The sequence below is a fragment of the Ascaphus truei genome, chromosome 14 (assembly GCF_040206685.1).
Source record: "Ascaphus truei isolate aAscTru1 chromosome 14, aAscTru1.hap1, whole genome shotgun sequence".
In the NCBI taxonomy this organism is placed as follows: domain Eukaryota; kingdom Metazoa; phylum Chordata; class Amphibia; order Anura; family Ascaphidae; genus Ascaphus; species Ascaphus truei.
In genome coordinates this window covers 12,927,280-12,955,275 of record NC_134496.1, presented here as the reverse complement: position 1 = coordinate 12,955,275, position 27,996 = coordinate 12,927,280, and the positions used below count along the sequence as shown (strand labels likewise).

Below are 27,996 nucleotides of genomic sequence, written 5' to 3'. Positions count from 1 at the left end.
ATCCAGTCATTTGTCAGTTGTATTCTGAGCATTGGGTCTATTAAAGATATTCTGATTTGGTCATTGTATCATGCATATTCTTCTCAGTGAGTCAACCAATAATGGCCTACTTTGCTCATTTAGTCAATGAATGATGACATGCTGTAGTCACGTGGTTAATGAGTAATGATATGCTGTAGTTACTTGATCAAGAAGTGATGACGCATTATTTACTTGGGCAATTAATGGTACACTATCCGTTTCCATGGATCAATTAATACTGGCCTGCACAGATTTGGGGGCCAATGAATGATGTCCTTTACTGGTCAGTGTGGCACTATACAGTACTTTGCGCTGGACAGTGGATCAATTGATGCTATGCTATGGTCAGAAGATAAATAAATGGTTGTTGTCAAGGAACGATTCCTAGTCAGCTCAGTGGGTAAAGGAAGGATGATTTACTGTTGAGCGGGACTATAAATGATATCAGACCTTCAGTCACGGAAGGCCTTCTCACTCTGATCAGTGTTTTAATTAAAATAGTATAATTACAGTTTGTCGTGTTATTTTCTAAACTACTCAATCTGTAGTCTCGGGTGTATGCCTAACTTTCTAAAGCTATGGTCACATGCTCAGCCCTAGTGGAGATGAAATTGCACATCTTGCGTGGTGGTTGAAAAATACTCAACGGACGTCTCGTATTACTGAACACCACCTTGTCTGAGATATTTTTTCACACTGCAGTGGGATGGACAGACGTTCTGCGTTCCTTTAACATAATATTCCTCTCAGTGGAAAAGGCGCTCTTCTCCCTGGTGCTCAGTAGCCTTTTCAAACAACATCCTGGCCGATTCTTCCCGGTCACGAAGAAGAGTGTGTTGATCATGCTGTTGCTGATGGCGATGCACTCCACGATGTAGTAGAGAGCGATGGAGTGTCTCTCCCGCAGCAGGAGGCCGGGGAAGAAGTCCCTCACAATAGCATAGCCGTAAAACGGTGACCAGCAGAGGACATAAGCCGAAAGCACTGCCACCAACACCAACACCGTCTTCCTCCTCTCCCGCAACCGACCTCTGAGCTGCTTCGTCTGAATGCCTGGCAGGTCCTTGAACCACAGCTCATGGCAGATGCGAAGGTAGCACAGGCTCATGGTGACCACAGGAGCAACAAATTCCGCAGCCAGCAGGAAGAGGGAGTAGGATTTGTAGAAGAAGGCTCTCTCGGCTGGCCAGATCTGGCCGCAGAAGATCTTCCCACCAGGCTCACGGGTAACGTCAAAGACGGTTTCAGTGGCAAAGTATGCGGTGGGGACCGCAATAAAGATGGAGGTGAGCCAGACTAGGAGCAGCACACTGCAAGCTGTCTGCAACTTCATTCGCGGCTTCAGGGGGTGTACGATGACCAGATACCTAGGGGATCCAGAGAGAAGGAAGAAAACTAAGGACCTGCATATGAAACTGAATAATCATTTTCCAATGTTATTAATTACTTACCCTCCTCATACCTTAGCTTTTTGGTTAATGACAATGTAATAATTACTTCCCAAGCAGAACAAACATAAAATGTGGAGAGTGACATGACCAGGGAGGCTGCGAGAAAGCCCCCCTCCCTTCCTTTACCAGTACCCACACAAACACGTAACGACAGACTCGGTCTGGAGGTATAAAAAGGCCGCGGCTTTTGTTTATTATATAATAATACCGTAACTGCTAGTCGCTGCCAGAATGCTCATTTAATAGGTTAAGTGCAGGGTCAGACGGGCTTTGACCCGCTGGCCCCGTCAACCGTAGCCGTGCCCACGTGTGCCGGCCGTTGTCACGCGTCGGCTGGCAGAAATGACCCATCCGCCCCGCCCACTCGCCTCTACCACCGGGCTTATCAGCCTTGTGCCCCGTCTGGCAAGGACAAGCACTTACCCCCCCAACTGCTGCCACCGACGGGTCTATTTAACTCGTCACAGCCAGGAGTAAAGTGAGCGCACCCACTCCCAGCTGTGCCCTTTAAGCTACCCCCTTTGTTCCTCCTCTTCCCGCCACCGGCCGCATCAGTGGCCAATCCGCAGTGAGGGAGGCCTTGCCCCCTGGTCATGGTCACCCATCACCTAGGCGGCTAGAAGGGCTGCTTTTTACCTGTAGGAGACGAAGTCCCACAATCTGCCATTCACATTAGGTCACTTTGCGCCTGCCTAGGACTGTCCCTTTAAACCAGGGGGCTCAACTCATTAGGTCACTTTGCTCCTACGTGACACTGACCCTTTAACCCATTAAACACATCCCTGTCACAACTTCCAGGAGAGATGCCTTCAAGATGGCTGCTTAACACCAGAGCTCTGCTTGAGCGTTCTTAATCCACAGCCATCCTCCTTCTACCCACTGCGGAATGTAGGCCAAGTATTATATTAGGAAGTGAGAGGGAAAGATGAGGGGAGAAACTTCACTACACCAGCCTAGATAAATGAACTAGGTGTAATCTAGCAGTGAAGGGGTGCTACCGGGGTAGGCAAACATAATTGAACACAAAAAAGGTAGCTAGAGAGTAAAGTGATCCCTTATTGGTGCACACGCTAATTACCCCTACATAAGGGGTAGCTTGGAAGTAGCTAGTTTTAATGCAATGTTGAAATAATGGGTAAACATAAAAATATACCTTTAATAATAGAAATATAATAATGATAGACTTATATTATTGTAACATGGTTAGTCTATTCTACCTCTCTTTCCCCCCTCTCACATAAGTCTTAGCGGTCTAGGCTGTGACAGGCCATTCTGTGGGCTTTTGACCCCCCTCGTGATCCTCTCTGAGTAACAAAAGTGTGTTGGTGACTCATGGCCTGTGTATAGCCTATCAGGTATTTGTACAGACCTTGAGACCTCCCAGTCTGGTTCCTCAGAGAGGCAGTTCTAAATTTAGTTAGTGCTATCCTACTCGTCAATCAAAGTGGCAGTGTGGGGGCTGACTCTTCTCCCTGTGGGAGAGAGAGGTCAGCCAGACCCTCATGGCTGGCTGGCTCAGGAAGATCTAAGGCTCCACACTATGAGAGCCAGCACCATCCAGAGGCTTGGGATCCTCTGAGACCTATGCACTGCTGTAAGTAAGATCTGCAGTGACTGCTGAATAAAGACCCCTTTGCTTTCATCATACTCCTGTCTGAGTGTCAGTCCCTGGGCAGGAGGGAAGAAGTGAGCTTTAGTGGGGACTGATCTCTGGGCATCCTGGAGCCCACTACAGCTGGAGGCGCTAAGCACCAAGTAAAGAACGTCAGTGATCATCAAAGGCCTGTCCTGGTCTCCATATCACCACAGACAACTCAGCTCTCCTGAACCCTCACAGGTACGCCGCACCACAACACCTGTAGCTGCATCAAGTATCTCCTAGAGGATGGGGGTACATGTGCTACATTATTATTATTATAAAAATAGACTTATTAAAATAAAATAGCTACCAATAATAGCCCTGGTGACACTTTAATATGTTAGAGAGTGCAACTGTGTCACCTGATGGGATCGCCTGGCTCTTGTCGGGGAAGGGTGTATATGAGGCACAGTGCCGTTCTCATATAATCTAGTAACAATCTCTTGTAATGATAGGGTGTTGTTACTAGAGATAATGTGTTCCCAACTATGGCAAACAGTGACTAATATACACATAAAACTGATAGCCTTAGAATGAACTCACATAAAACGCTGCAGTCTAAACCAGGGAGCGCAATCTTTTTTCCCTGCGCCCCCCTGCCGGCTGTCCCCCTCTCCGCTTGCCCCCTCCCCCCCCACCCCCTTTACTCGCTCCGGCATTCTGGTTTCATGATGTCATATTGCCATGGTAACGGGACGTCACATGACCCCACAGTGGCATGTGATGCCGCGTTGCCATGGCGCGGCTAAAGACAAGATAATAAAGGGAAGCAGAAACAGGGGATCAATCGACTGAAAACTCCCCTATCCATATTTTCCAGGATTTGTCAAGGATGACTATAGACAGGTAAAGAGGATGACGACCGGTAACATTGATTTTACAAGAAAAGGGAATCCGTTATTGGTGGGCCTTTCCTTTCCGCCTTATTGTCAACCAAGGAGGACGATAGACCTCGTTGCGTTATCCGGAGGAGTCTTCAGCTTTTCTTTCGGCGCTAGGTCTGGAGCCCAAGTGTAGAACGGACCTACAAGGCAAATCCCAGAAAAAGGGTTTGGATGACAGGTCAGCTGAGGGAACGAGTACCCGAGGAGCGAACAAGTAAAACCGACCGAGCACCTTAGATGCTCTATGGGTGATTTCTATATGCCGGTCACCAAGCCGAGGGTCCACCCGACGGATGAGCCTACAATCCATGGTCCTCTAAGAAGCCCATGTTGGAGTTTTGTTTAGTTTTTTTTGTCTTGTTTTCTGTTGTCTTGTCTCTCTCTGTTCCCTTCTCTTTGATTTACAGGTCCGGCCACCAAGACTATTTATCTATTCTATGGACAATAAGACTAATTCTACGGAGGAGAGAGGAGAGTCTGAGATCTGTTTGGAGCAGAGGAAATAACTTTTTGTGAGCCCGGGAAAAATAATCAATGATTATGGTTTAAAGTCAAGTAAAACAAAGGTGCAGGTCGTGGGGGGGTGGGGGGGATATTTAGTAGTGGCGGTGAGTTAGGAGCCTAGCATGTCCGATATTAGGACGACCCCAGTAGGGCCATATGCCGCTAGGCCAGTCCATGTAGGGACTGGCCGCAAAACTGGGATGAGTGGCTGATTACACTCATCTTATTTTTCAAGTTTATTTTTATTTTTGTTTTTTTTGTTCTCCAAGTTCCCGATTTGGGAAATTCCCCCCCCCCCTGTTTTTTGTTCAGTTCCCCCCTTTCCCTACAACCATTAAAGTTTTTTATTCACAACTTTCACATGAGAGAGAGAGGTACAATATAGGAAATGACTAGTCAAACACTATTGAAGTTAGTATCCTTGAATGTCAAAGGTCTTAATAGTAATAGTAAACGTAGACTGGCATTAAAAGAATTTAGAAAGTTGAAAGCGGATATTGTTTTTCTACAAGAGACATTTCGATTCCCAAGAACCCCCTAACACTTTTAGCAGGACATATCCTATCACATTCTATTCGTCTTTCACCAGTAAGAAAAGGGGGGGTTGCCATTTTGATAAAACAGGGTATCCAGGGAGGGAGGTCACTGGTGGTCCATGGCCTTCTCTAAGGCCAACATATTACATTAGTGAACATAAACGCGCCTAACGAGGGACAAATTGATCTTCTAAGGGAAACATTGGAGTCAATGGGGATAACCAAGAACAGCTATATATTGTAGGAGGTGACTTTAATATGGTCCCAGACCTGGACGTGGACAGGTCCACACATCCAGGGCATTCACACTGTGCAATGACTTACAGTGCAGCACAGAAATGTAGATTGCTATTCAAAGAATTTGGCCTGTTGGATGGCTGGCGCTGCTCACATAAAGGGCAGAGAGATCGTTCCTTCTACTCGCCCCCGCATGACTCGTATTCTAGGATCGATAATATCTTTGTATCTCCAAATATCCTGGAAGTATTGGTCCACTCAGATATAGGGCCTATTACTTGGTCGGACCACGCCCCGGTGGCCATTCTGTTTGATCCGCCATTCGCTAAGATTCAGTCATTTCATTGGAGGATGAATGACTCTTTACTAAATTATCCAGAGATTAGCGCACAAATTGGAGACTCACTTAAAAATTATTTTCGGTCAAACAATGGGTCTTTAGACTCATCAGCGACTCTGTGGGAGGCACATAAGGCCACGATTAGAGGACAGCTTATTTCAATAGCATCACACAGAAAGAGAATAAAAATGGAAAAACAAAAATATTTAACGGAAAAAATTATAAAGTTAGAAAGCCCACATAAAAAAACCCGTCAAGGAAAATATATAACATTTTGAACCAGGTAAGGGAGGAATTTAAGAGATTACAATTGGAGGATGTAGAGAAGGTCCTTAAGTGGACTAGGCAGATGTTCTATAACAAGGGAGATAAGGCAGACCGTCTATTTGCAAACAAACTTAGAGGGATCAGGGCGAGGGCCTCAGTTCCCGCTATTAGATTAAAAAGCGGAGGAGTGACTTACAACCCTTCAAAGATTGCAGAGGAATTTGCTAAATTTTATACAGATCTTTACGATCTAGACAATTCGACCCCGAATGCTAAAGTCCCGGGCTTGAACCAGATTGAGGATTATCTGAGAGATTGTGCCCTCCTGAAATTGACAGAGGAAGAACTTAAGATTTTAAACGCAAAAATAACTCCGGTAGAACTGGGAAAAGTGGTCGGCTGTTTGAAACCATCGAAAGCTCCGGGCCCAGAGGGTTTCTCAAATCTCCCCTATAACATTTTTATTAGGAATTTTAGAACCTTGTCTGTTGGATCTGTTTAATGATTTTCTCAGCGGAAAACAAATCCCTCCACAGGTGACAAAGGCCAATATAGTGGTGATCCCTAAAGAGGGAAAGGACCCGTCATGTTGTGGTAGCTACAGGCCACTCACTGCTTAACACGGATTTGAAAATCTATTGCAAAGTTCTAGCCAACCGACTGAATCCAATACTCCCAAGACCAATTCATTATGATCAGGTGGGATTTGTGAGCGAGCGCCTGGAGTCAGATAACACAAGAAAAATTATTAATGTTATTGATCAAATACACAAATCCAAATTGAAAGCTATGTTGCCGAGTCTAGACACGGAGAAAGCGTTTGATAGGATAAGGTGAGATTTTCTAGATAAGATATTAGAGGCGTTTGGTTTCTCCAGAGTCTTTTTACAGGGAGTCCGTGCTCTCTATCAGTCGCTAACAGCTACCCTGAAGATCCCAGGAGGGGAGGGGAATCTAATAAAAATTAAGAATGGGACTAGGCAGGGGTGCCCCCATTCCCCCCTTCTTTTAGCTCTGACAATTGAGCCTCTAGCGGCCACCATCAGAGCCTCCCCAAATATACAAGGGATCAAAATAAAAGATGAGTGCTATAAAATATCGCTGTTTGCCAATGTTGTTATCCGTACTATAGCTAACCCATTGATATCTCTCCCGAACTTGCAGTCCACCCTTCGGGAGTTTGGTGAGCTCTCTGGATATAAAGTAAACATGGGAAAATCAGAAGCTCTAAATTTGACGCTAAAGGAAAAGGAGGTCGAGGTGCTTAAACGGCATGTTGACTATAAATTGAAAAAGACCCATTTCAAATATCTAGGGATTATTTTACCAGAGATTATAACTTTTTATATAACTATAATTATTGACGCCTGTCTGTCTGTCTGTTCCAGTGCTTTGTCTGAACCTGTGCCTTGACCCTTGCTTTTACCCGCCTCTTCTCTAATCCTGAACTTTGGCTTGTCTTTGGATTCCTGCTCTCTCCTCTCCCTGACCACGTCTTACGGATATCGACCATTCTTCCCTCTCCAACCCCGGATCATGGCAAGTACCACGACATATCCGAACTCTCCTACCCTGACCCGGCTTAACGACTCTGACTACGCACTCCGGACCTGGCTCTGTGGTTTTAGGGCGGCGGTTATATACATCCCCACCTCAGCCCCGCGGTCTTGTCCTGTTTGTGTGACAGTTTCATTTATCGGAAACATAAACAACCGAGGATAGCTAAGCCAATTATGTTGGACACCAAGGAAGGAGGTGGTATATTCTAAAATATTATATAGCCTCCCATATGAAACAAATGGTGTTTTGACACTCCCCGAGAGGAGTCTATGCCTGGGTGGACCTGGAGAGCTCGCTGAAAAACCTGATTGGACTGTCTTCTATGTTGTGGTCTAGCTCTGGTTATAAATTTATTATATTATTCTGTTTATTGCATTAGACTTATGTTTAAGCTTGTAATTTCATCCCCACCCTGAGGTTGTCGCTGTAGCTGCAGGATTGGCTCTGGCGCTCATTCACGTCACGATTCAATGGTGCGGCACACGTGACGCACTAAGCGTGGAGTCACGTTTGGCGGGGGATTAGTTATTTATATCACCAATACACTTTGATTACCCACACTCTGACAAAGCGCCTGTTTGCGCGAAACGCGTTAGAGTGGTTTCTACCGGCTTAACGCCATGGTGTCACTCTATTAATAAATTATTTAAATCTATTTTGGCATCGTAGCCCCCACTCTCTTTTTGTCATGGAACAGGAATACTCCTGTCTGCACTTCTGTTTCACCCCCCCCCTTTCCTCGCAGCTCTGCTTGTCAGCTTATTAGTGCCGGCTGTATGTGTTTGGTTCTGCACACAAACACAGTGCTTGTGTGATAAACACAGTGCCATTTCCCCTCTCCCAGCAGCTTGCTGCATTAGAGATGCAACATTATTGCTACATGTTGTAGCTCCCCCAGACACTCCTGTGAGTTGCCATAGCAGCCCCAGCCTTTCTCTGAAATGGGCTAGTCTGCTTTCTCCCCCTCTGCTCTGCCCACAGATGGTCTGTCCCCAGACTATCTTACTACCCAGCATACATTGCCATTTCCTTTCCACCATTCCTCTGGACTCGTGAGTACCTCGCTGTAACTCCTGTAATGGTGCTGCAGGATTATATTTTCACCTCCCTTTACTACTAAGCACACACAGAGATATTTAGACCTACACCTCTACACAAGACACTGTTTTTCCCTGCTTTCTCCAAATAAAAAGACAAAAGAAACAGCGCAAAAAACCTCATAGTGTAGTATATAAAAAATTATATTGTGGTAAAACAGGTGAGTATTGCACGTACATCAAATTCAATAGTTACTAGCAGTACATGTTTTGGACATGTTACCAGTCAGCAACAGATGGTGGGTAAAGATCACCGGATGGCTCCCCTTCTCCTCTCCCGTTTCGTTCAGGATGCCGCGATGCAGGGCAGCAGCCCCTCAGCATGAATACAGCAGTCCGGTGGAATACAGCTGTCTCTCCACGTGTAAACCGTGGCTGTTTGCGGTAGGAGCAGGCTCTCAGTCACTGACTTCAGGCGTGCGTCTGCACGTGTGGCGTCTGCTTGCAGCGCGCTTCGGATGACGTCATCAAGCGGCGCCGATCACTCTGCAGTCTCAGCCAGCCACGGAAGTTAGATGGCATAGATTGCATTAACGGAGACTGCAGAGTGATCGGCGCCGCTTGATGACGTCATCCGAAGCGCGCTGCAAGCAGACGCCACACGTGCAGACGCACGCCTGAAGTCAGTGACTGAGAGCCTGCTCCTACCGCAAACAGCCACGGTTTACACGTGGAGAGACAGCTGTATTCCACCGGACTGCTGTATTCATGCTGAGGGGCTGCTGCCCTGCATCGCGGCATCCTGAACGAAACGGGAGAGGAGAAGGGGAGCCATCCGGTGATCTTTACCCACCATCTGTTGCTGACTGGTAACATGTCCAAAACATGTACTGCTAGTAACTATTGAATTTGATGTACGTGCAATACTCACCTGTTTTACCACAATATAATTTTTTATATACTACACTATGAGGTTTTTTGCGCTGTTTCTTTTGTCTTTGTATTTCTAGCTCTGGTCTGTGGAGCCATTCCTTGAATATAGCAGCATATCCTCACCAATTAAGTAACAGGTTTTTATTATATTAATATCACATTAATATCACATTATAACACTAATCACGATTATTAGAGCGCAGTTCACCCTTTGTTTCTCCAAATAAAGTAAGAAACGAAACAGACCTTGTCGTGCTTGGAAAAGAGGGCGAGTTGACACTATCTGAGCTAAGTCATCCTACACGTGACCCTCTGGCTTCCAGAATACTTTTTCTGCATGCTGTGCTCCGTTGTATCAACCCTTGGAACTCCTATATGACGCCTTCAGCTTGAAGCACGCACTGGAACCGGAGAAGCATCACAAAATGTGAGTTATCTTCATTATCATAATACTTGTCACATTTATGTACACAGGCTAGTGTACCATGCTCTAGCGTGTGTTCCCATGTAGACAGATGGGGGAGTCAGAGCTATACAGCCCTTGATTTCTTCACCTGCCAGAGAGAACATTGTTCATCATAATAATCACACATTTTATGATCTTTATCATTGTGAGTTCTCATTTATACTCACGGATGCTGCTATAGTCCTACTTCAAGCAGGCTCAGAATTTAAGTGGCTAAATATTGCCATTGTTTCATTCAAGATCCAGATGCACTGATATCCAGGACTCTGTTGTATTCTTTACTTATTGTTTCTGTTCTTGTCCTTGCAATTAAAGGCAGTTGCTAGTGTATCTGGCTTGTCCCTGTTTGTTCCCTGCTCTGTAGTCTATGTCTCTAGTCTCAGTCCCTGCTCTGCTCCTGCCCTCCTGTTGCCAAACCCTGCTTGTGACCCCGACGTTCCTGCTTGCTGCCTGCCTCCGACCTCTGCGTGTGACCCCGGTGTTCCTGCTTGCCTCTGACCTGCGTGTGACCCTGACATACCAACTAGCCGCCTGCCACCGACCTCAGCCCGTGACCCCAACTCTCCTTGCCTGCTCCCCACTGTTCCAGCCATTGAGGTCCTACCTGCTCCAGGAGGCTCCCCCCTGACACCCTACCTGGTATCCGCGTCAAATGACGCTGCAGGGTTTGCGCACCCCTGACCCAGGGTTTACCCCGGGCTTTCAGGGTCAAGGTTTTGAAGTTTGGAAACATAGAGGAATTCTGGACGCGGGAGATTTATTAGAAAAGGACAAATTAATGTCTTTTGAGGAATTGACGAGAAAGTCTTGTCTGCCCCAAATGGAGCTATTTAGGTATATACAGGTCCGACATTTTGTATGTCAGGGCCTCCATGATGAGGAATTTCCTAGATTTACACGATTTGAATAAAATATTGCTTTGTTGGTATTACACCCCCAAAAGATTAAAGCAGATGATCCCGGGGACCTCGGATAGATGTTGGAGGGGCTGTGGGCAATTAGGAGATTTGGCACATATATGGTGGTATTATCCAGTAATGCAGGGGTATTGGAGGACAGTTTTGAAACTAATGAAAGATGTGACTGATATCAAAATCCCATTAGACCCAACCCTGATTATCCTAGCTACACCTATGGAAGATGTGAATCATTATACACAAAGATTGATTTTACATATTCTAACAGCGGCTAGATGCGCTGTAGCCGCGGCGTGGAAAAAGACACCCCCGCCCTCCAGAAGAGAGGTTATTAGAAGGGTCAATGATGTTCAATTAATGGAGAAACTTACCTCATTTCTTAATCACACGACCAGGAAGTATGATAGGATATGGGAGCCCTGGGATGCTGGATAGGGGCGCGTTCCCAGAGGGAGAGAGGATATGGGAGCCCTGGGATGCTGGATAAGGGTACGCTCCAGAGGGAGAGAGGATATGGGAGCCCTGGGATGCTGGATAAGGGTACGCTCCAGAGGGAGAGAGGATTTGGGAGCTCTGGGATGCTGGATAGGGACGCGCTCCCGGAGGGAGAGCGGATATGGGAGCCCTGGGATGCTGGATAGGGGCGTGTTCCCGGAGGGAGAGAGGATTTGGGAGCCCTGGGATGCTGGATAGGGGCGTGTTCCCGGAGGGAGAAAGGATATGGGAGCCCTGGGATGTTGGATAGGGGCGCGCTCCCGGAGGAAGAGAGGATATGGGAGCCCTGGGATGCTGGATAGGGGCGCGCTCCCGGAGGAAGAGAGGATATGGGAGCCCTGGGATGCTGGATAGGGGCGTGCTCCCAGAGGAAGAGAGGATATGGGAGCCCTGGGATGCTGGATAGGGGCGCGCTCCCGGAGGAAGAGAGGATATGGGAGCCCTGGGATGCTGGATAGGGGCGCGCTCCCGGAGGGAGAGAGGATATGGGAGCCCTGGGATGCTGGATAAGGGTGCGCTCCCGAGGGAGAGAGGATTTGGGAGCCCTGGGATGCTGGATAGGGGCGCGCTCCCGGAGGGAGAGAGGATATGGGAGCCCTGGGATGCTGGATAGGGGCGTGTTCCCGGAGGGAGAGAGGATTTGGGAGCCCTGGGATGCTGGATAGGGGCACGCTCCCGGAGGGAGAGAGGATATAGGAGCCCTGGGATGCTGGATAGGGGCGCGCTTCCGGAGGGAGAGAGGATATGGGAGCCCTGGGATGCTGGATAGGGGCGCGCTTCCGGAGGGAGAGAGGATTTGGGAGCCCTGGGATGCTGGATAAGGGCGCGCTCCCGGAGGGAGAGAGAATATGGGAGCCCTGGGATGCTGGATAAGGGCACGCTCCCAGAGGGAGAGAGGATATGGGAGCGCTGGGAAGCTGGATAGGGGCGCGCTCCCAGAGGGAGGGAGGATATGGGAGCCCTGGGATGCTGGATAGGGGCGCGCTCCCAGAGGGAGAGAGGATATGGGAGCCCTGGGATGCTGGATAGGGGTGCGCTCCCGGAGGGAGAGAGGATATGGGATTCCTGGGATGCTGGATAGGGGCGCGCTCCCGGAGGGAGAGAGGATATGGGAGCCCTGGGATGCTGGATAGGGGTGCGCTCCCGGAGGGAGAGAGGATATGGGAGCCCTGGGATGCTGGATAGGGGCGCGCTCCCGGAGGGAGAGAGGATATGGGATTCCTGGGATGCTGGATAGGGGCGCGCTCCCAGAGGGAGAGAGTGTTACGCCGGTGCTGCCCGCAGACCAGATCCATCCCCTGAGCTGAAGGGGGAAGTGGTAATACACGCACCCGCAGCAAAGGGAGCGTGTCCGGAGTGTGGTATGAAGCGTTGCCAGGCCAGGTGTAGTAAGGTAGACAATACTTGCCGGTACCGGTTGTAGAGATAGAGTGAAGGATGCCTCACCGAAGTCAGGGAGTGGAGAGTGGAGATAGGTCGTTGTCCAAGCCGTGTTCAAGGGGTTACCAGAGTGAGCGTTGTCCAAGGAGTGCCGAGATCGAGAGCCAGAGTGGGTAGTCGTACAAGCCGCGTCAGAACCTGTGAAAACACTGAGAGAATCCAGAAGTACTTCCATACAGAGACTATGTCGAGCAAAGACTGAGAGCAGAGAGGAGCTAGATAAAGCAGGAAGGTCCAATTAGGAACGGAGGCGGGACAGGAAGAGCTACAGGGAGACTCTGCAGATTGGTGCAGGCATAACAGGCCAGGTGAGTTTTGTTGGTAACCTGAGTATGCCCGTGCAGTGTGCGGGGGCGGAGCCTGAGGTCCGGGGGACGGGAAGAAGAGTGTGCAGACTGAGCGTGCTCCGTAACTCGTGTACGCGCGTGAACCGAGCCAGTGGATGGTGCAGGTGTGCGTGCAGGTGTGCGTGCAGAAGGGCGTGGGCGCGCCCAGCGCTGAGCAGAGGAATCGCCGAGGGGAGTGATCCCACGACGGCGGCAGGAGCGAGGAGCCGTGGAAGCCGGTAAGGCAGGTTTGTTTTGTGTGTCCAGGGACTCCCTGCGGGAAGGGGGTGTTTTGTGTGGGGAGCGTAGAGAACGCCGATTCCTGACAGTACCACTCTCTTCAGGAACGGCCTCAGGACGATCCAAGAACGGTTTCTCTGGAAAAAATTTCCTGAAGGACTTAAGAAGGGCCGGGGCATGAATGTCCTTTGAAGGTACCCAGGATCTCTCTTCAGGGCCAAAGCCCTTCCACTGCACCAAGAACTGGAGCTGACCCCTGGATAGGCGAGAATCCAAAAGAGAGTGAACTTCATATTCCTCGTTATTTTGTACAGTAATGGGATCCGGTTTACGAGTCTGATCCGGAAAGAAGTGAGTGGAGATAAATGGTTTTAAGAGGGACACATGAAAGACATTGGGAATCTTCATACTGGGTGGTAGTTGGAGCCGGAATGCCACGGGATTGATTTGTTCGCAAATAGGGAAGGGACCCAGGAACTTAGGTGCCAGTTTAGGAGATGGTACCTTGAGGTTGATATTCTTAGAGGAGAGCCATACCAAATCCCCTGGTTTGTAACTGGGCGCCGAACGACGACGACGTTCGGCCTGTAGTTTCGATCTGCGGGAGGAGTTGAGAAGGGTAGACTGAATCCTGGACCATGCGGTTTGGAGGGAAGAAATGCGTTCATCTACGGCTGGTACTCCAGAAGGGATGTTGGGGATGGGAAGACAGGGAGGATGGAACCCATAATTTATAAAGAAGGGTGACTCCCGGGTGGACTCGTTTTTGGCAGAATTGACGGCATACTCTGCCCAAGAGAGGAGTTGAGCCCAATCATCCTGGAAATAGGATATGAAACATCTCAGGTACTTCTCCAGGGATTGATTGATTCTCTCCGTTTGTCCATTGGACTGAGGATGATAGGCGGAATAGAAAGAAGAAGAGATGCCCAATCTCTTTGTGAAAGCTCTCCAAAATTTGGATACGAACTGAGAACCTCTGTCAGAAACAATGGACGAAGGGATCCCATGAATCCGGAAAATCTGCTCCGTAAAAATATCAGCAAGGGCGGGGGAGGTGGGTAATCCTTTAAGTGGAATGAAATGGGACATCTTCGAGAACCTGTCCACGACCACCAAGATAGTGTTCATTCCTCTGGACCTGGGCAACTCCACGATGAAGTCCATCGAAATGTGGGACCAGGGGCGGTCGGGAACTGGAAGGGGTAACAGAAAACCCTGAGGCTTTTGACGGAGAGTCTTGCTTTGAGCACACGTGGGGCAGGCGCAGGTAAACTCCAGAATATCTTGAGACATCCTTGGCCACCAGAAATTCTGACGAATGAGATCAGTAGTCTTCTTAAAACCTGGATGACCTGCACATTTAGAGGAGTGACCCCAAGACAGTACCTCTGGAACAAATTTGGAAGGTACAAAGAGTTTATTGTCGGGAACGACCAAGTCCTTGGGAATGCGTCTCTGGGAGTGCAAAATCTTGTCAAGATTCTTGAAAGAAGACGTGGCGAGAATCCTCTCATGCGGAAGGATAGTCTCCAAAGATTCCTCTGGCCTCTCTTCAGAAGAATGTATACAGAAGAGTGCGTCTGCCTTTACGTTCTTGGTCCCGGGAATATAGGAAAGGTGAAAATCGAATCGAGAAAAAAAAAGAGCCCAACGAGCCTGTCGTGGACCAAGGCGTCGAGCGTTCTCTATGTAAAGAAGGTTCTTGTGGTCCGTGAGAATAGTAAACGGCTCTTTCGACCCCTCCAGCAGATGTCTCCACTCTTGAAGAGGCATCTTCACGGCCAGAAGTTCCCTGTTACCCACGTCATAGTTCCTCTCGGCAGACGAGAATTTCTTGGAAAAATATGCACAGGGATGTAACTTATCTTGGGGCGTGGGTCTCTGAGAAAGAACGGCACCAGCGCCCCAATCAGAAGCGTCGACCTCCAGGACGAAGGGAAGTTCAATGTTGGGATGACGGAGAATAGGTGCGGATATAAAGGCTTCCTTGAGTGTCTCGAAGGCGGAGATGGCCTCGGATGACCAAGCAGAAGGATCAGCTCCTTTTTTGGTGAGCGCAGTAAAGGGTGCCACAATGGTGGAAAAACTCCGTATAAACTTACGATAATAATTAGCGAACCCTAAAAAACGTTGTATGGCCTTGAGAGAGTTGGGTCTTGGCCATTCAGTGACTGCTTGAAGTTTACCGGAGTCCATCATAAAGCCCTCATCGGAAATGATGTACCCCAGGAACGGAGTAGAGGTCTGATGAAAGGTGCACTTCTCCAGTTTGGCGTACAAATGGTGTTCACGGAGACGGGAAAGGACGTAGGAGGTGTGGCGTATATGGTCCTGGAGATCTTTGGAAAAAATCAGGATATCATCCAAGTATACAATAACAAAAATATTGAGTACCTTACGAAAGACGTCGTTGATGAAATCCTGGAAGACAGCGGGAGCATTACATAAGCCGAAAGGCATTACCAGATATTCGTAGTGTCCACTACGCGTGTTGAAGGCCGTCTTCCATTCATCCCCCTTCCTGATGCGCACCAAGTTATAGGCACCACGTAGATCCAACTTGGAAAAAATCTTGGCCCCCTGTAATTTATCAAACAGTTCGGTAATAAAGGGAAGGGGGTAACGATTTTTAATAGTTATGTGGTTTAAACCCCTGTAGTCGATGCAAGGCCTCAACGACCTGTCTTTTTTCCTGACGAAGAAAAATCCAGTCCCTGCTGGGGAATTGGAGTGACGACTAAAGCCTTTCTTGAGATTCTCCTGGATATATTCATCCATAGCGTGAGATTCTGGTAACGACAAGGGGTAGGTCTTGGACTTGGGTAGGGAGTAACCTGGAACTAGGTCGATCGGACAATCGTATGTCCTGTGTGGCGGCAAGAGGTCTGACTGTACCTTATTGAAAACGTCCCGGAATTGATGGTAAACGGAAGGTAGAATAACTTCGGGAACAGAGGTATTGGCCAGCAGTTGATGAGTCTCACCTGACCTCGGCCTCCAGGAAATGGGAGCAGAGGAAGTCCAGTCAATGAGAGGATTGTTAAGCTGTAGCCAAGGAAGACCAAGGGTGATGGGTATCCCAGGAGCGTGAATGGCATCGAGAACTAAGTTCTCCTTGTGCAGATGTGAGGACAGAAGCAAAGGAGCCGTCTCTAAGGAGATGTGGGCCGGGGTAAGAGGACGTCCATCGATACCGACGAGTGCGATGGGAACCTTCTTTCTCACGAGTGGTATGCGGTTTAACCTGGCGAATTCAAGATCCACGAAGTTTCCTCCAGCTCCTGAGTCAATGAAAGCGGCGGTAGAAGTCTTGAACTTATCGCCTGAAAGGGAGACTGGAAATGTAAGTTTCTTAGGGATTTCACCTTTAGAAAGGGGACGTGGAGACATTACACCCAGAGAGAGCCCCTCTGTACTCACTGGGTGTTCCCGTTTCCCGGACGCAGTGGACACTCCCGAACCAGATGTTCCATGGATCCGCAGTAGAAACACAATCCCCCGGCGTGGCGGAACTGCCGTATCGGTGGGCGGATGCGTTGTACCCCCAATTGCATTGGCTCTGGCAACTCCAGTGCAGGACGAAGAGATATGGTAGCACTTGGGGGAGCAGGAGTGTTGCTGGGAGTACTGGAGAACGGAACTTGAAAGTTATGGAAGCGAGTGCGCTGACGCTCAGAGCGGCGTACCTGGATACGTTGATCCACTCAGACAGCCAAATCAATGAGGACCTCCAATTGATCCGGCCTGGATTGGCGAGAGAGTTCGTCCTTGATGGGATCTGCCAGGCCTTGCCAGAATACGGAGACGAGAGCCTCTTGTCCCCAGTTAGTCTCGGCTGCTAGAGTCCGGAATTCCACAGCATACTGCGTCACCATTCGCCGTCCCTGCGTGATCTGGAGGAGAGAAACAGATGCCATCTCCCGACGAGCGGGAGAATCGAATACTTGTTGAAACTCGGCTTTAAATGCCGGGTAATCTTGGGTAAGGTCAGAACGTCGCTCCCAAACCGGGGAAGCCCAAGCCAGGGCGCTGCCAGTGAGGAGGTTATAAATGTAGGCTACCTTCTTGCGATCAGTATTGTAGAGATGGGGGGCCATTTCAAACTGCACCTCACACTGGTTTAGGAAACCCCTACAATCTTGCGGTTCACCTGCATAAGGCTTGGGGGGAGGAATCCTTACATCTGAGCTGCTAACTGCGCTTGCGGAGTGGGGGCTTACATCTGGCGGGGTCGCGGTCGATACCCTGTCTGAGAGTACTGCGACCTGGCGTGTAAGTGCCACAATTTGATCCGCCATGGCCTGGTTTTGCTGAAGCAGATTGGAGAGAAACTGTTGAAGTTCGGTCTGGTCTGCGTCTTGTGGGCTCGACATAATGTTACGCCGGTGCTGCCCGCAGACCAGACCCGTCCCCTGAGCTGAAGGGGGAAGTGGTAATACACGCACCCGCAGCAAAGGGAGCGTGTCCGGAGTGTGGTATGAAGCGTTGCCAGGCCAGGTGTAGTAAGGTAGACAATACTTGCCGGTACCGGTTGTAGAGATAGAGTGAATGATGCCTCGCCGAAGTCAGGGAGTGGAGAGTGGAGATAGGTCGTTGTCCAAGCCGTGTTCAAGGGGTTACCAGAGTGAGCGTTGTCCAAGGAGTGCCGAGATCGAGAGCCAGAGGGGGTAGTCGTACAAGCCGCGGCAGAACCTGTGAAAACACTGAGAGAATCCAGAAGTACTTCCATACAGAGACTATGTCGAGCAAAGACTGAGAGCAGAGAGGAGCTAGATAAAGCAGGAAGGTCCAATTAGGAACGGAGGCGGGACAGGAAGAGCTAAAGGGAGACACTGCAGATTGGTGCAGGCATAACAGGCCAGGTGAGTCTTGTTGGTAACCTGAGTACGCCCGTGCAGTGTGCGGGGGCGGAGCCTGAGGTCCGGGGGACGGGAATAAGAGTGTGCAGACTGAGCGTGCTCCGTAACTCGTGTACGCGCGTGAACCGAGCCAGTGGATGGTGCAGGTGTGCGTGCAGGTGTGCGTGCAGGAGGGCGTGGGCGCGCCCGGCGCTGAGCAGAGGAATCGCCGAGGGGAGTGATCCCGCGACGGCGGCAGGGGCGGGGAGCCGTGGAAGCCGATAAGGCAGGTTTGTTTTGTGTATCCAGGGACTCCCTGCGGGAAGGCGGTGTTTTGTGTGGGGAGCGTGGAGAACGCCGATTCCTGACAGAGAGGATATGGGAGCCCTGGGATGCTGGATAGGGGCACGCTCCCGGAGGGAGAGAGGATATGGGATCCCTGGGATGCTGGATAGGGGCGCGCTCCCGGAGGGAGAGAGGATTTGGGAGCCCTGGGATGCTGGACAGGGGCGTGCTCCCGGAGGGAGAGAGGATATGGGAGCCTGGGATGCTGGATAGGGACGCGCTCCCGGAGGGAGAGAGGATTTGGGAGCCTGGGATGCTGGATAGGGGTGCGCTCCCGGAGGGAGAGAGGATTTCCGAGCCCTGGGATGCTGGATAGGGGCACGCTCCCGGAGGGAGAGAGGATATGGGAGCCTGGGATGCTGGATAGGGGCACGCTCCCGGAGGGAGAGAGGATATGGGAGCCCTGGGATGCTGGATAGGGGTGCGCTCCCGGAGGGAGAGAGGATTTCTGAGCCCTGGGATGCTGGATAGGGGCGCGCTCCCGGAGGGAGAGAGGATATGGGAGCCCTGGGATGCTGGATAGGGGCGCGCTCCCGGAGGGAGAGAGGATATGGGAGCCTGGGATGCTGGATAGGGGAGCGCTCCCGGAGGGAGAGAGGATATGGGATCCCTGGGATGCTGGATAGGGGTGCGCTCCCAGAGGGAGAGAGGATTTGGGAGCCCTGGGATGCTGGATAGGGGCGCGCTCCAGGAGGGAGAGAGGATTTGGGAGCCCTGGGATGCTGGATAGGGGCGCGCTCCCGGAGGTAGAGAGGATATGGGATCCCTGGGATGCTGGATAGGGGTGCGCTCCCAGAGGGAGAGAGGATTTGGGAGCCCTGGGATGCTGGATAGGGGCGCGCTCCAGGAGGGAGAGAGGATTTGGGAGCCCTGGGATGCTGGATAGGGGCGCGCTCCCGGAGGTATAGAGGATATGGGATCCCTGGGATGCTGGATAGGGGTGCGCTCCCAGAGGGAGAGAGGATTTGGGAGCCCTGGGATGCTGGATAGGGGCGCGCTCCCGGAGGGAGAGAGGATATGGGATCCCTGGGATGCTGGATAGGGGCGCGCTCCCGGAGGGAGAGAGGATATGGGATCCCTGGGATGCTGGATAGGGGTGCACTCCCGGAGGGAGAGAGGATTTGGGAGTCATGGGATGCTGGATAGGGGCGCTCCCAGAGGGAGAGAGGATATGGGAGCCCTGGGATGCTGGATAGGGGCGCTCCCGGAGGGAGAGAGGATTTGGGAGCCCTGTGATGCTGGATAGGGGCGCTCCCAGAGCGAGAGAGGATATGGGAGCCCTGGGATGCTGGATAGGGGCGCTCCCGGAGGGAGAGAGGATTTGGGAGCCCTGGGATGCTGGATAGGGGCTCGCTCCCAGAGGGAGAGAGGATCTGGGAGCCCTGGGATGCTGGATAGGGGCGCTCCTGGTGGGAGAGAGGATCTGGGAGCCCTGGGATGCTAGATAGGGGCGCGCTCCCGGAGGGAGAGAGGATATGGGAGCCCTGGGATGCTGGATAGGGGAGCGCTCCCGGAGGGAGAGAGGATATGGGAGCCTTGGGATGCTGGATAGGGGTGCGCTCCCGGAGGGAGAGAGGATATGGGAGCCCTGGGATGCTGGATAGGGGAGCGCTCCCGGAGGGAGAAAGGATATGGGATCCCTGGGATGCTGGATAGGGGTGCACTCCCGGATGGAGAGAGGATTTGGGAGCCCTGGGATGCTGGATAGGGGCGCGCTCCCAGAGGGAGAGAGGATTTGGGAGCCCTGGGATGCTGGATAGGGGCGCGCTCCCAGAGGGAGAGAGGATTTGGGAGCCCTGGGATGCTGGATAGGGGCGCGCTCCAGGAGGGAGAGAGGATTTGGGAGCCCTGGGATGCTGGATAGGGGCGCGCTCCCGGAGGTAGAGAGGAAATGGGATCCCTGGGATGCTGGATAGGGGTGCGCTCCAGGAGGGAGAGAGGATTTGGGAGCCCTGTGATGCTGGATAGGGGCGCTCCCAGAGCGAGAGAGGATATGGGAGCCCTGGGATGCTGGATAGGGGCGCTCCCGGAGGGAGAGAGGATTTGGGAGCCCTGGGATGCTGGATAGGGGCTCGCTCCCAGAGGGAGAGAGGATCTGGGAGCCCTGGGATGCTGGATAGGGGCGCTCCTGGTGGGAGAGAGGATCTGGGAGCCCTGGGATGCTAGATAGGGGCGCGCTCCCGGAGGGAGAGAGGATATGGGAGCCCTGGGATGCTGGATAGGGGAGCGCTCCCGGAGGGAGAGAGGATATGGGAGCCTTGGGATGCTGGATAGGGGTGCGCTCCCGGAGGGAGAGAGGATATGGGATCCCTGGGATGCTGGATAGGGGCGCGCTCCAGGAGGGAGAGAGGATTTGGGAGCCCTGGGATGCTGGATAGGGGCGCGCTCCCAGAGGGAGAGAGGATTTGGGAGCCCTGGGATGCTGGATAGGGGCGCGCTCCCAGAGGGAGAGAGGATTTGGGAGCCCTGGGATGCTGGATAGGGGCGCGCTCCAGGAGGGAGAGAGGATTTGGGAGCCCTGTGATGCTGGATAGGGGCGCTCCCAGAGCGAGAGAGGATATGGGAGCCCTGGGATGCTGAATAGGGGCGCTCCCGGAGGGAGAGAGGATTTGGGAGCCCTGGGATGCTGGATAGGGGCTCGCTCCCAGAGGGAGAGAGGATCTGGGAGCCCTGGGATGCTGGATAGGGGCGCTCCTGGTGGGAGAGAGGATCTGGGAGCCCTGGGATGCTAGATAGGGGCACGCTCCCGGAGGGAGAGAGGATATGGGAGCCCTGGGATGCTGGATAGGGGAGCGCTCCCGGAGGGAGAGAGGATATGGGAGCCTTGGGATGCTGGATAGGGGTGCGCTCCCGGAGGGAGAGAGGATATGGGAGCCCTGGGATGCTGGATAGGGGAGCGCTCCCGGAGGGAGAGAGGATATGGGATCCCTGGGATGCTGGATAGGGGTGCACTCCCGGATGGAGAGAGGATTTGGGAGCCCTGGGATGCTGGATAGGGGCGCGCTCCCAGAGGGAGAGAGGATTTGGGAGCCCTGGGATGCTGGATAGGGGCGCGCTCCCAGAGGGAGAGAGGATTTGGGAGCCCTGGGATGCTGGATAGGGGCGCGCTCCAGGAGGGAGAGAGGATTTGGGAGCCCTGGGATGCTGGATAGGGGCGCGCTCCCGGAGGTAGAGAGGAAATGGGATCCCTGGGATGCTGGATAGGGGTGCGCTCCCAGAGGGAGAGAGGATTTGGGAGCCCTGGGATGCTGGATAGGGGCGCGCTCCAGGAGGGAGAGAGGATTTGGGAGCCCTGGGATGCTGGATAGGGGCGCGCTCCCGGAGGTAGAGAGGAAATGGGATCCCTGGGATGCTGGATAGGGGTGCGCTCCCAGAGGGAGAGAGGATTTGGGAGCCCTGGGATGCTGGATAGGGGCGCGCTCCCGGAGGGAGAGAGGATATGGGATCCCTGGGATGCTGGATAGGGGCGCTCCCGGAGGTAGAGAGGATATGGGATCCCTGGGATGCTGGATAGGGGCGCGCTCCCGGAGGGAGAAAGGATTTGGGAGCCCTGGGATGCTGGATAGGGGCGCGCTCCCGGAGGGAGAGAGGATATGGGATCCCTGGGATGCTGGATAGGGGTGCACTCCTGGAGGGAGAGAGGATATGGGAGCCCTGGGATGCTGGATAGGGACGCGCTCCCGGAGGGAGAGAGGATTTGGGAGCCCTGGGATGCTGGATAGGGGAGCGCTCCCAGAGGGAGAGAGGATATGGGAGCGCTGGGATGCTGGATAGGGGAGCGCTCCCAGAGCGAGAGAGGATATGGGAGCCCTGGGATGCTGGATAGGGGCGCTCCCGGAGGGAGAGAGGATTTGGGAGCCCTGGGATGCTGGATAGGGGCGCGCTCCTGGTGGGAGAGAGGATCTGGGAGCCCTGGGATGCTGGATAGGGGCGTGCTCCCGGAGGGAGAGAGGATTTGGGAGCCCTGGGATGCTGGATAGGGGCGCGCTCCCGGAGGGAGAGAGGATTTCCAAGCCCTGGGATGCTGGATAGGGGTGCGCTCCCGGAGGGAGAGAGGATATGGGAGCCCTGGGATGCTGGATAGGGGCGCGCTCCCGGAGGGAGAGAGGATATAGGAGCCCTGGGATGCTGGATAGGGGCGCGCTCCCTGAGGGAGAGAGGATTTGGGAGCCATGGGATGCTGGATAATGGCATGCTCCCGGAGGGAGAAAGGATTTGGGAGCCCTGGGATGCTGGATAGGGGCGTGCTCCCAGAGGGAGAGAGGATTTGGGAGCCCTGGGATGCTGGATAGGGGTGCACTCCCGGAGGGAGAGAGGATTTGGGAGTCATGGGATGCTGGATAGGGGCGCGCTCCCGGAGGGAGAGAGGATTTGGGAGCCCTGGGATGCTGGATAGGGGGGCGCTCCTGGAGGGAGAGAGGATACGGGAGCCCTGGGATGCTGGATAGGGGCGCGCTCCCGGAGGGAGAGAGGATTTTGGAGTCCTGGGATGCTGGATAGGGGCGCGCTCCCGGAGGGAGAGAGGATTTGGGAGCCCTGGGATGCTGGATAGGGGAGCGCTCCCGGAGGGAGAGAGGATACGGGAGCCCTGGGATGCTGGATAGGGGCACGCTCCCGGAGGGAGAGAGGATATGGGAGCCTGGGATGCTGGATAGGGGCACGCTCCCGGAGGGAGAGAGGATACGGGAGCCCTGGGATGCTGGATAGGGGCGCTCCCGGAGGGAGAGAGGATATGGGAGCCCTGGGATGCTGGATAGGAACGCGCTCCCGGAGGGAGAGAGGATTTGGGAGCCTGGGGTGCTGGATAGGGGTGCGCTCCCGGAGGGAGAGAGGATTTCCGAGCCCTGGGATGCTGGATAGGGGCACGCTCCCGGAGGGAGAGAGGATTTCCGAGCCCTGGGATGCTGGATAGGGGCACGCTCCCGGAGGGATAGAGGATATGGGAGCTCTGGGATGCTGGATAGGGGGGCGCTCCCGGAGGGAGAGAGGATATGGGAGCCTGGGATGCTGGATAGGGGCACGCTCCCTGAGGGAGAGAGGATTTGGGAGCCCTGGGATGCTGTATAGGGGCATGCTCCCGGAGGGAGAAAGGATTTGGGAGCCCTGGGATGCTGGATAGGGGCGCGCTCCCAGAGGGAGAGAGGATTTGGGAGCCCTGGGATGCTGGATAGGGACGCGCTCCCAGAGGGAGATAGGATATGGGAGCCCTGGGGTGCTGGATAGGGGTGCGGTCCCGGAGGGAGAGAGGATTTGGGAGCCCTGGGATGCTGGATAGGGGCACGCTCCCGGAGGGAGAGAGGATATGGGAGCCCTGGGATGCTGGATAGGGGCGCGCTCCTGGAGGGAGAGAGGATTTGGGAGCTCTGGGATGCTGGATAGGGGGGCGCTCCCGGAGGGAGAGAGGATTTTGGAGCCCTGGGATGCTGGATAGGGGCGCGCTCCCAGAGGGAGAGAGGATATGGGAGCCCTGGGATGCTGGATAGGGGCGCGCTCCCGGAGGGAGAGAGGATTTGGGAGCCCTGGGATGCTGGACAGGGGCGCGCTACGGAGGGAGAGAGGATTTGGGAGCCCTGGGATGCTGGATAGGGGCGCGCTCCTGGAGGGAGAGAGGATATGGGAGCCCTGGGATGCTGGATAGGGGCGCGCTCCTGGAGGGAGAGAGGATTTGGGAGCTCTGGGATGCTGGATAGGGACGCGCTCCCGGAGGGAGAGAGGATATGGGAGCCCTGGGATGCTGGATAGGGGCGCGCTCCTGGAGGGAGAGAGGATATGGGAGCCCTGGGATGCTGGATAGGGGCGCGCTCCTGGAGGGAGAGAGGATTTGGGAGCCCTGTAATGCTGGATAGAGGCGCGCTCCCGGATGGAGAGAGGATTTGGGAGCACTGGGAAGTTGGATAGGGGCGCGCTCCCAGAGGGAGAGAGGATTTGGGAGCCCTGGGATGCTGGATAGGGGCGCGCTCCCGGAGGGAGAGAGGATTTGGGAGCGCTGAATGTAAAATATGGTGTTTACCAAATGTTGTATGTTGTTTGTAAGAAATTCAACACAAAATTTGGTTGTATCCCCACCCCTCTTCATATTTCTGTATCCTCCCCCTCCCCATTTATGTGTGAAAGTTAATAAAAAATATAAGTAAAAAAAAAAAAAAGAAATGTTAAATAGAAAATAGAGCAAAAAGAAAAGATAATTTAATAACTTTAAAATGGTACAGAGCAATTATATTGTTTCCTCAATTAAAAGATAAAAATACAAGGATCTCCCCTCCTCCATAAAGAGAAAACAAAAGGAATAACACAACCCATAAGATAAGTGGCACTATCCATGGACTGTGAGTATAATGGAGAAGGTGCCATTCATGATCCCGCTTATGACCCAGCTCCATGTAAAGCACTTTGAGCCTTGACGAGTCGAAGATTTGATCACATTGGGGTAGTGCTACAAGCGGTTGCCTCTGTTGGACAGTATGATATAGATTGTTTTCATGCACTTGTAACCAGGTAAATGAGTATTGTGCCAGACCCCACCGTCACTTAAATATGGGTTCCTTTACCAAATGTAGGGGGAGGTAGGTGGCATAATCTAAGTAAAGGAAGTTGTCAAATGTTTAAGATATAAGTTCCTGGGGCTGCTGATGGGCGGCCACAGAGGTAACGTTGCGGGTATTTGCCCCGAGTTATTGTTTGACTGTTTGGGCCACCCAGTGATCCCAAACTTTTTTCCTTTTAATGTGTTAGTTTTGTACAGTTATTATTGTTCTCTCTTTCCCTACGTGTCTCCCTTCACCTTCAATAACAATAAGGCTATAAGGTTCCAACAAAACGTTTTCAATAACATGTATTTTACAGTTCCTAAATCAGTTAGACTAAGGGTACCAGAAATGCTCAAACGATTAGCTTTCAACCACCGTACTGTTGGGTACCCTTAAAATACTATCCCATAATGTCAAAGGGCTCAGCAGCCAGGCTAAATGCCGGATGGCTTTCTCGAACTATAAAAAAGTGCTTGTAGACGTTATCTTTTTGCAGGAGACTCACTTTCCCAGGCGATATCTACCCACCTTTCTACATAAACAATTCTCCCAGGTATTTTACTCATCTGCGGCAGTCCAAAAAAGAGGTGTGGCCATAGCGTTCAGTAACAACACCCCCTTTCAATTAGAACTTAAGAAAACGGATAAAGAAGGGCGATTTATTCTCCTGACTGGTCGGATAAGTGGGACTGAGGTCACGCTGGTCAACATGTACGCCCCAAAGTCAGCTAGGTCCCCGAATTTGAAAAAAAAAAAAATGCTAAACCTAATTCAGGAATTGAGAAGAGGCCTTCTGATTGTGGCAGGTGACTTCAACTTTGTCCGATTCCCTAAATTAGACAGATCAGGCACTCCTGAGTCAGGAACAAGTCGCCCCGACTCGCAAGAATCAAGATTGATGGCTAAACTGTTAGTGGAGTCACAGACTGTGGATATATGGAGTTCTCTTCACCCTACGGAAAGAGACTATACGTTCTATTCGGCTCCCCATAAATCATACTCGATGATTGACATGATCTGGACAGATGCTAGACTGGGGGATAAAATTCCTAAAGCCAACATACATCCGATTACAAACCAGTGCTGACAGTGTTTAGTCTTACTGGTACTGCAAAAATTCCACTCTGATAGGCAGTGCTGTTCTGCCTTTTTACAGGTGGAGAAAGCTCCTAGATATGGAGCTAATGGAACAGGAGCAGTGATGTGAGTGCTACCTGATAATGAACAGTACATACATAGCTTAATCCACAGTTAACTCTTGTTACGTAATTGCACACCAGTTCTGACAGTGTTTAGTGTTACTGGTACTGGAAAAATAAGTTATGTACATACTGTTCGTTATCAGGTAGCACCCACATTACTGCTCCTGTTTCATTAGCTCCACATCTAGGAGCTTTCTCCATCTATAGAAAGTCAGGACAGTACTGCCTATCAGAGGGGAATTTTTACAGCTAAGTTTATCTTAACACAACTCATTTATCTCTGGATATATTTGATCACCCTGGTAGCACACATATCTACAAATGCTGAAACAGCTATTCAAAGTGGTTGGAGCGAGGTATTTTCTCCTTTGTATCCAGAAAACAGCTACTAACCCGAGGTCCCAATTTCCACTGTTTGGTAAGGCCCACAAAGCTGTCATAAGAGGTGCACTTATGGGAGTAGCCTCGTATAGGAAAAAAAATTAGGATAAAAAAAACTGAGCAGTTAACCGTGGAATTAGCGAAACTCGAAAAGAGTCACAAATCTATTCAATCGGCCGAGATATTGGCAAAAATAATTAGAACCAGAAGGGAATTAAACCTTTGCTTGGCAAATAAAACAGAACAAGCTATGAGATGGACATATCAGAAATACTACGAGAGGGGGAACAGGGCCCACACTATGCTAACCAGGAGGTTAAGAGGCCCGGGCAGTCTGGGAGGAGTCCAGGCTATAGAACTAAGGGATGGGGTCCTGTCGCATGACCCGGCCAAAATAGTAGAAGAATTTCGAAAATGTTATCAAGATCTATATGGTAGGACTATTACGGCCTTACAGCCACCCCTCAAAACCAGTCTCTCCCATTTCCTACGGTCAAGTCACCTTACCACACTACCACCAGAACAGATATTGAAACTTAACCAAAGAATATCATGTGAAGAAGTAGTGTCTGCATTTAAAGGCCTCAAAAACCTTAAATCTCCTGGTCCGGATGGTTTTTCTGGTATATACAACAAAAACTTCTCCAAAATTATAGTCCCCCAGCTATCCATGCTATTTAATAAATTTATGGAGGCAGAGCCCATTCCAGACACTATGTCTTCAGTCAATATAGTAGTGATACCTAAAAGGAAAGGCCCCCACTAGCTGTTCGAGCTACCCCCCTATCTCCCCTATAAATACTGACTTGAAGTTATTTGCCAAGATATTGGCCAACCGGTTACATGAGTATATGCCACATTTAGTGCACCACCTGACTGCCACACACCTCTGGAATGCCCTTCCCCTCAATATCCGATATGTATCATTTATATTATCTGTTATTTATATGATTATCACATGTATTACTGCTGTGAAGTGCTATGTACATGAAAGGCTCTATCTTACACTCACCTGTCCACCGCAATGGCCAGGAGAGCATTGGTTGAGACGTAGAGAGACACCATCCTCAAGTAGCTGATGGAAGAGCAGAGCACATGGCCAAAAACCCATGACTGCTCCCGTACCACATAATAGTCCATCTCAAACGGGCAGCAGACCACAGCCACAATGAGATCAGACACAGCCAGATTGGCGATGAGAAAGTTGGTGATGCTCCGTAGCTTCTTGTGCATGGCCAACGTCAGGATGAAGAGGAGATTCCCCACCCCACAGACTAGCATGACACAGGCCAGCATCAGACCGATGAAGAGCCTGGCGGTGAAAAGGACCTTCCCGCCAATCTCTGGATCTTCCTCTTCAAACAGGAAGTAGTTGTACTCCCAGCTGTGGTTCCACAAGTTCGACAT

General features: G+C 51.6%; 1 protein-coding gene across 1 annotated transcript; it reads right to left on the bottom strand.

Moving 5' to 3' along the window:
- Positions 1-712: 712 nt before the first annotated feature.
- On the bottom strand, positions 713-27,996 carry LOC142465618 (prokineticin receptor 1-like). Its single transcript, XM_075569720.1, has 2 exons — positions 27,602-27,996; positions 713-1,388 (listed from the first exon to the last, which is right to left on the bottom strand). Exons 1-2 carry the CDS (start codon positions 27,994-27,996, stop codon positions 713-715), a joined length of 1,071 nt encoding a protein of 356 aa, XP_075425835.1.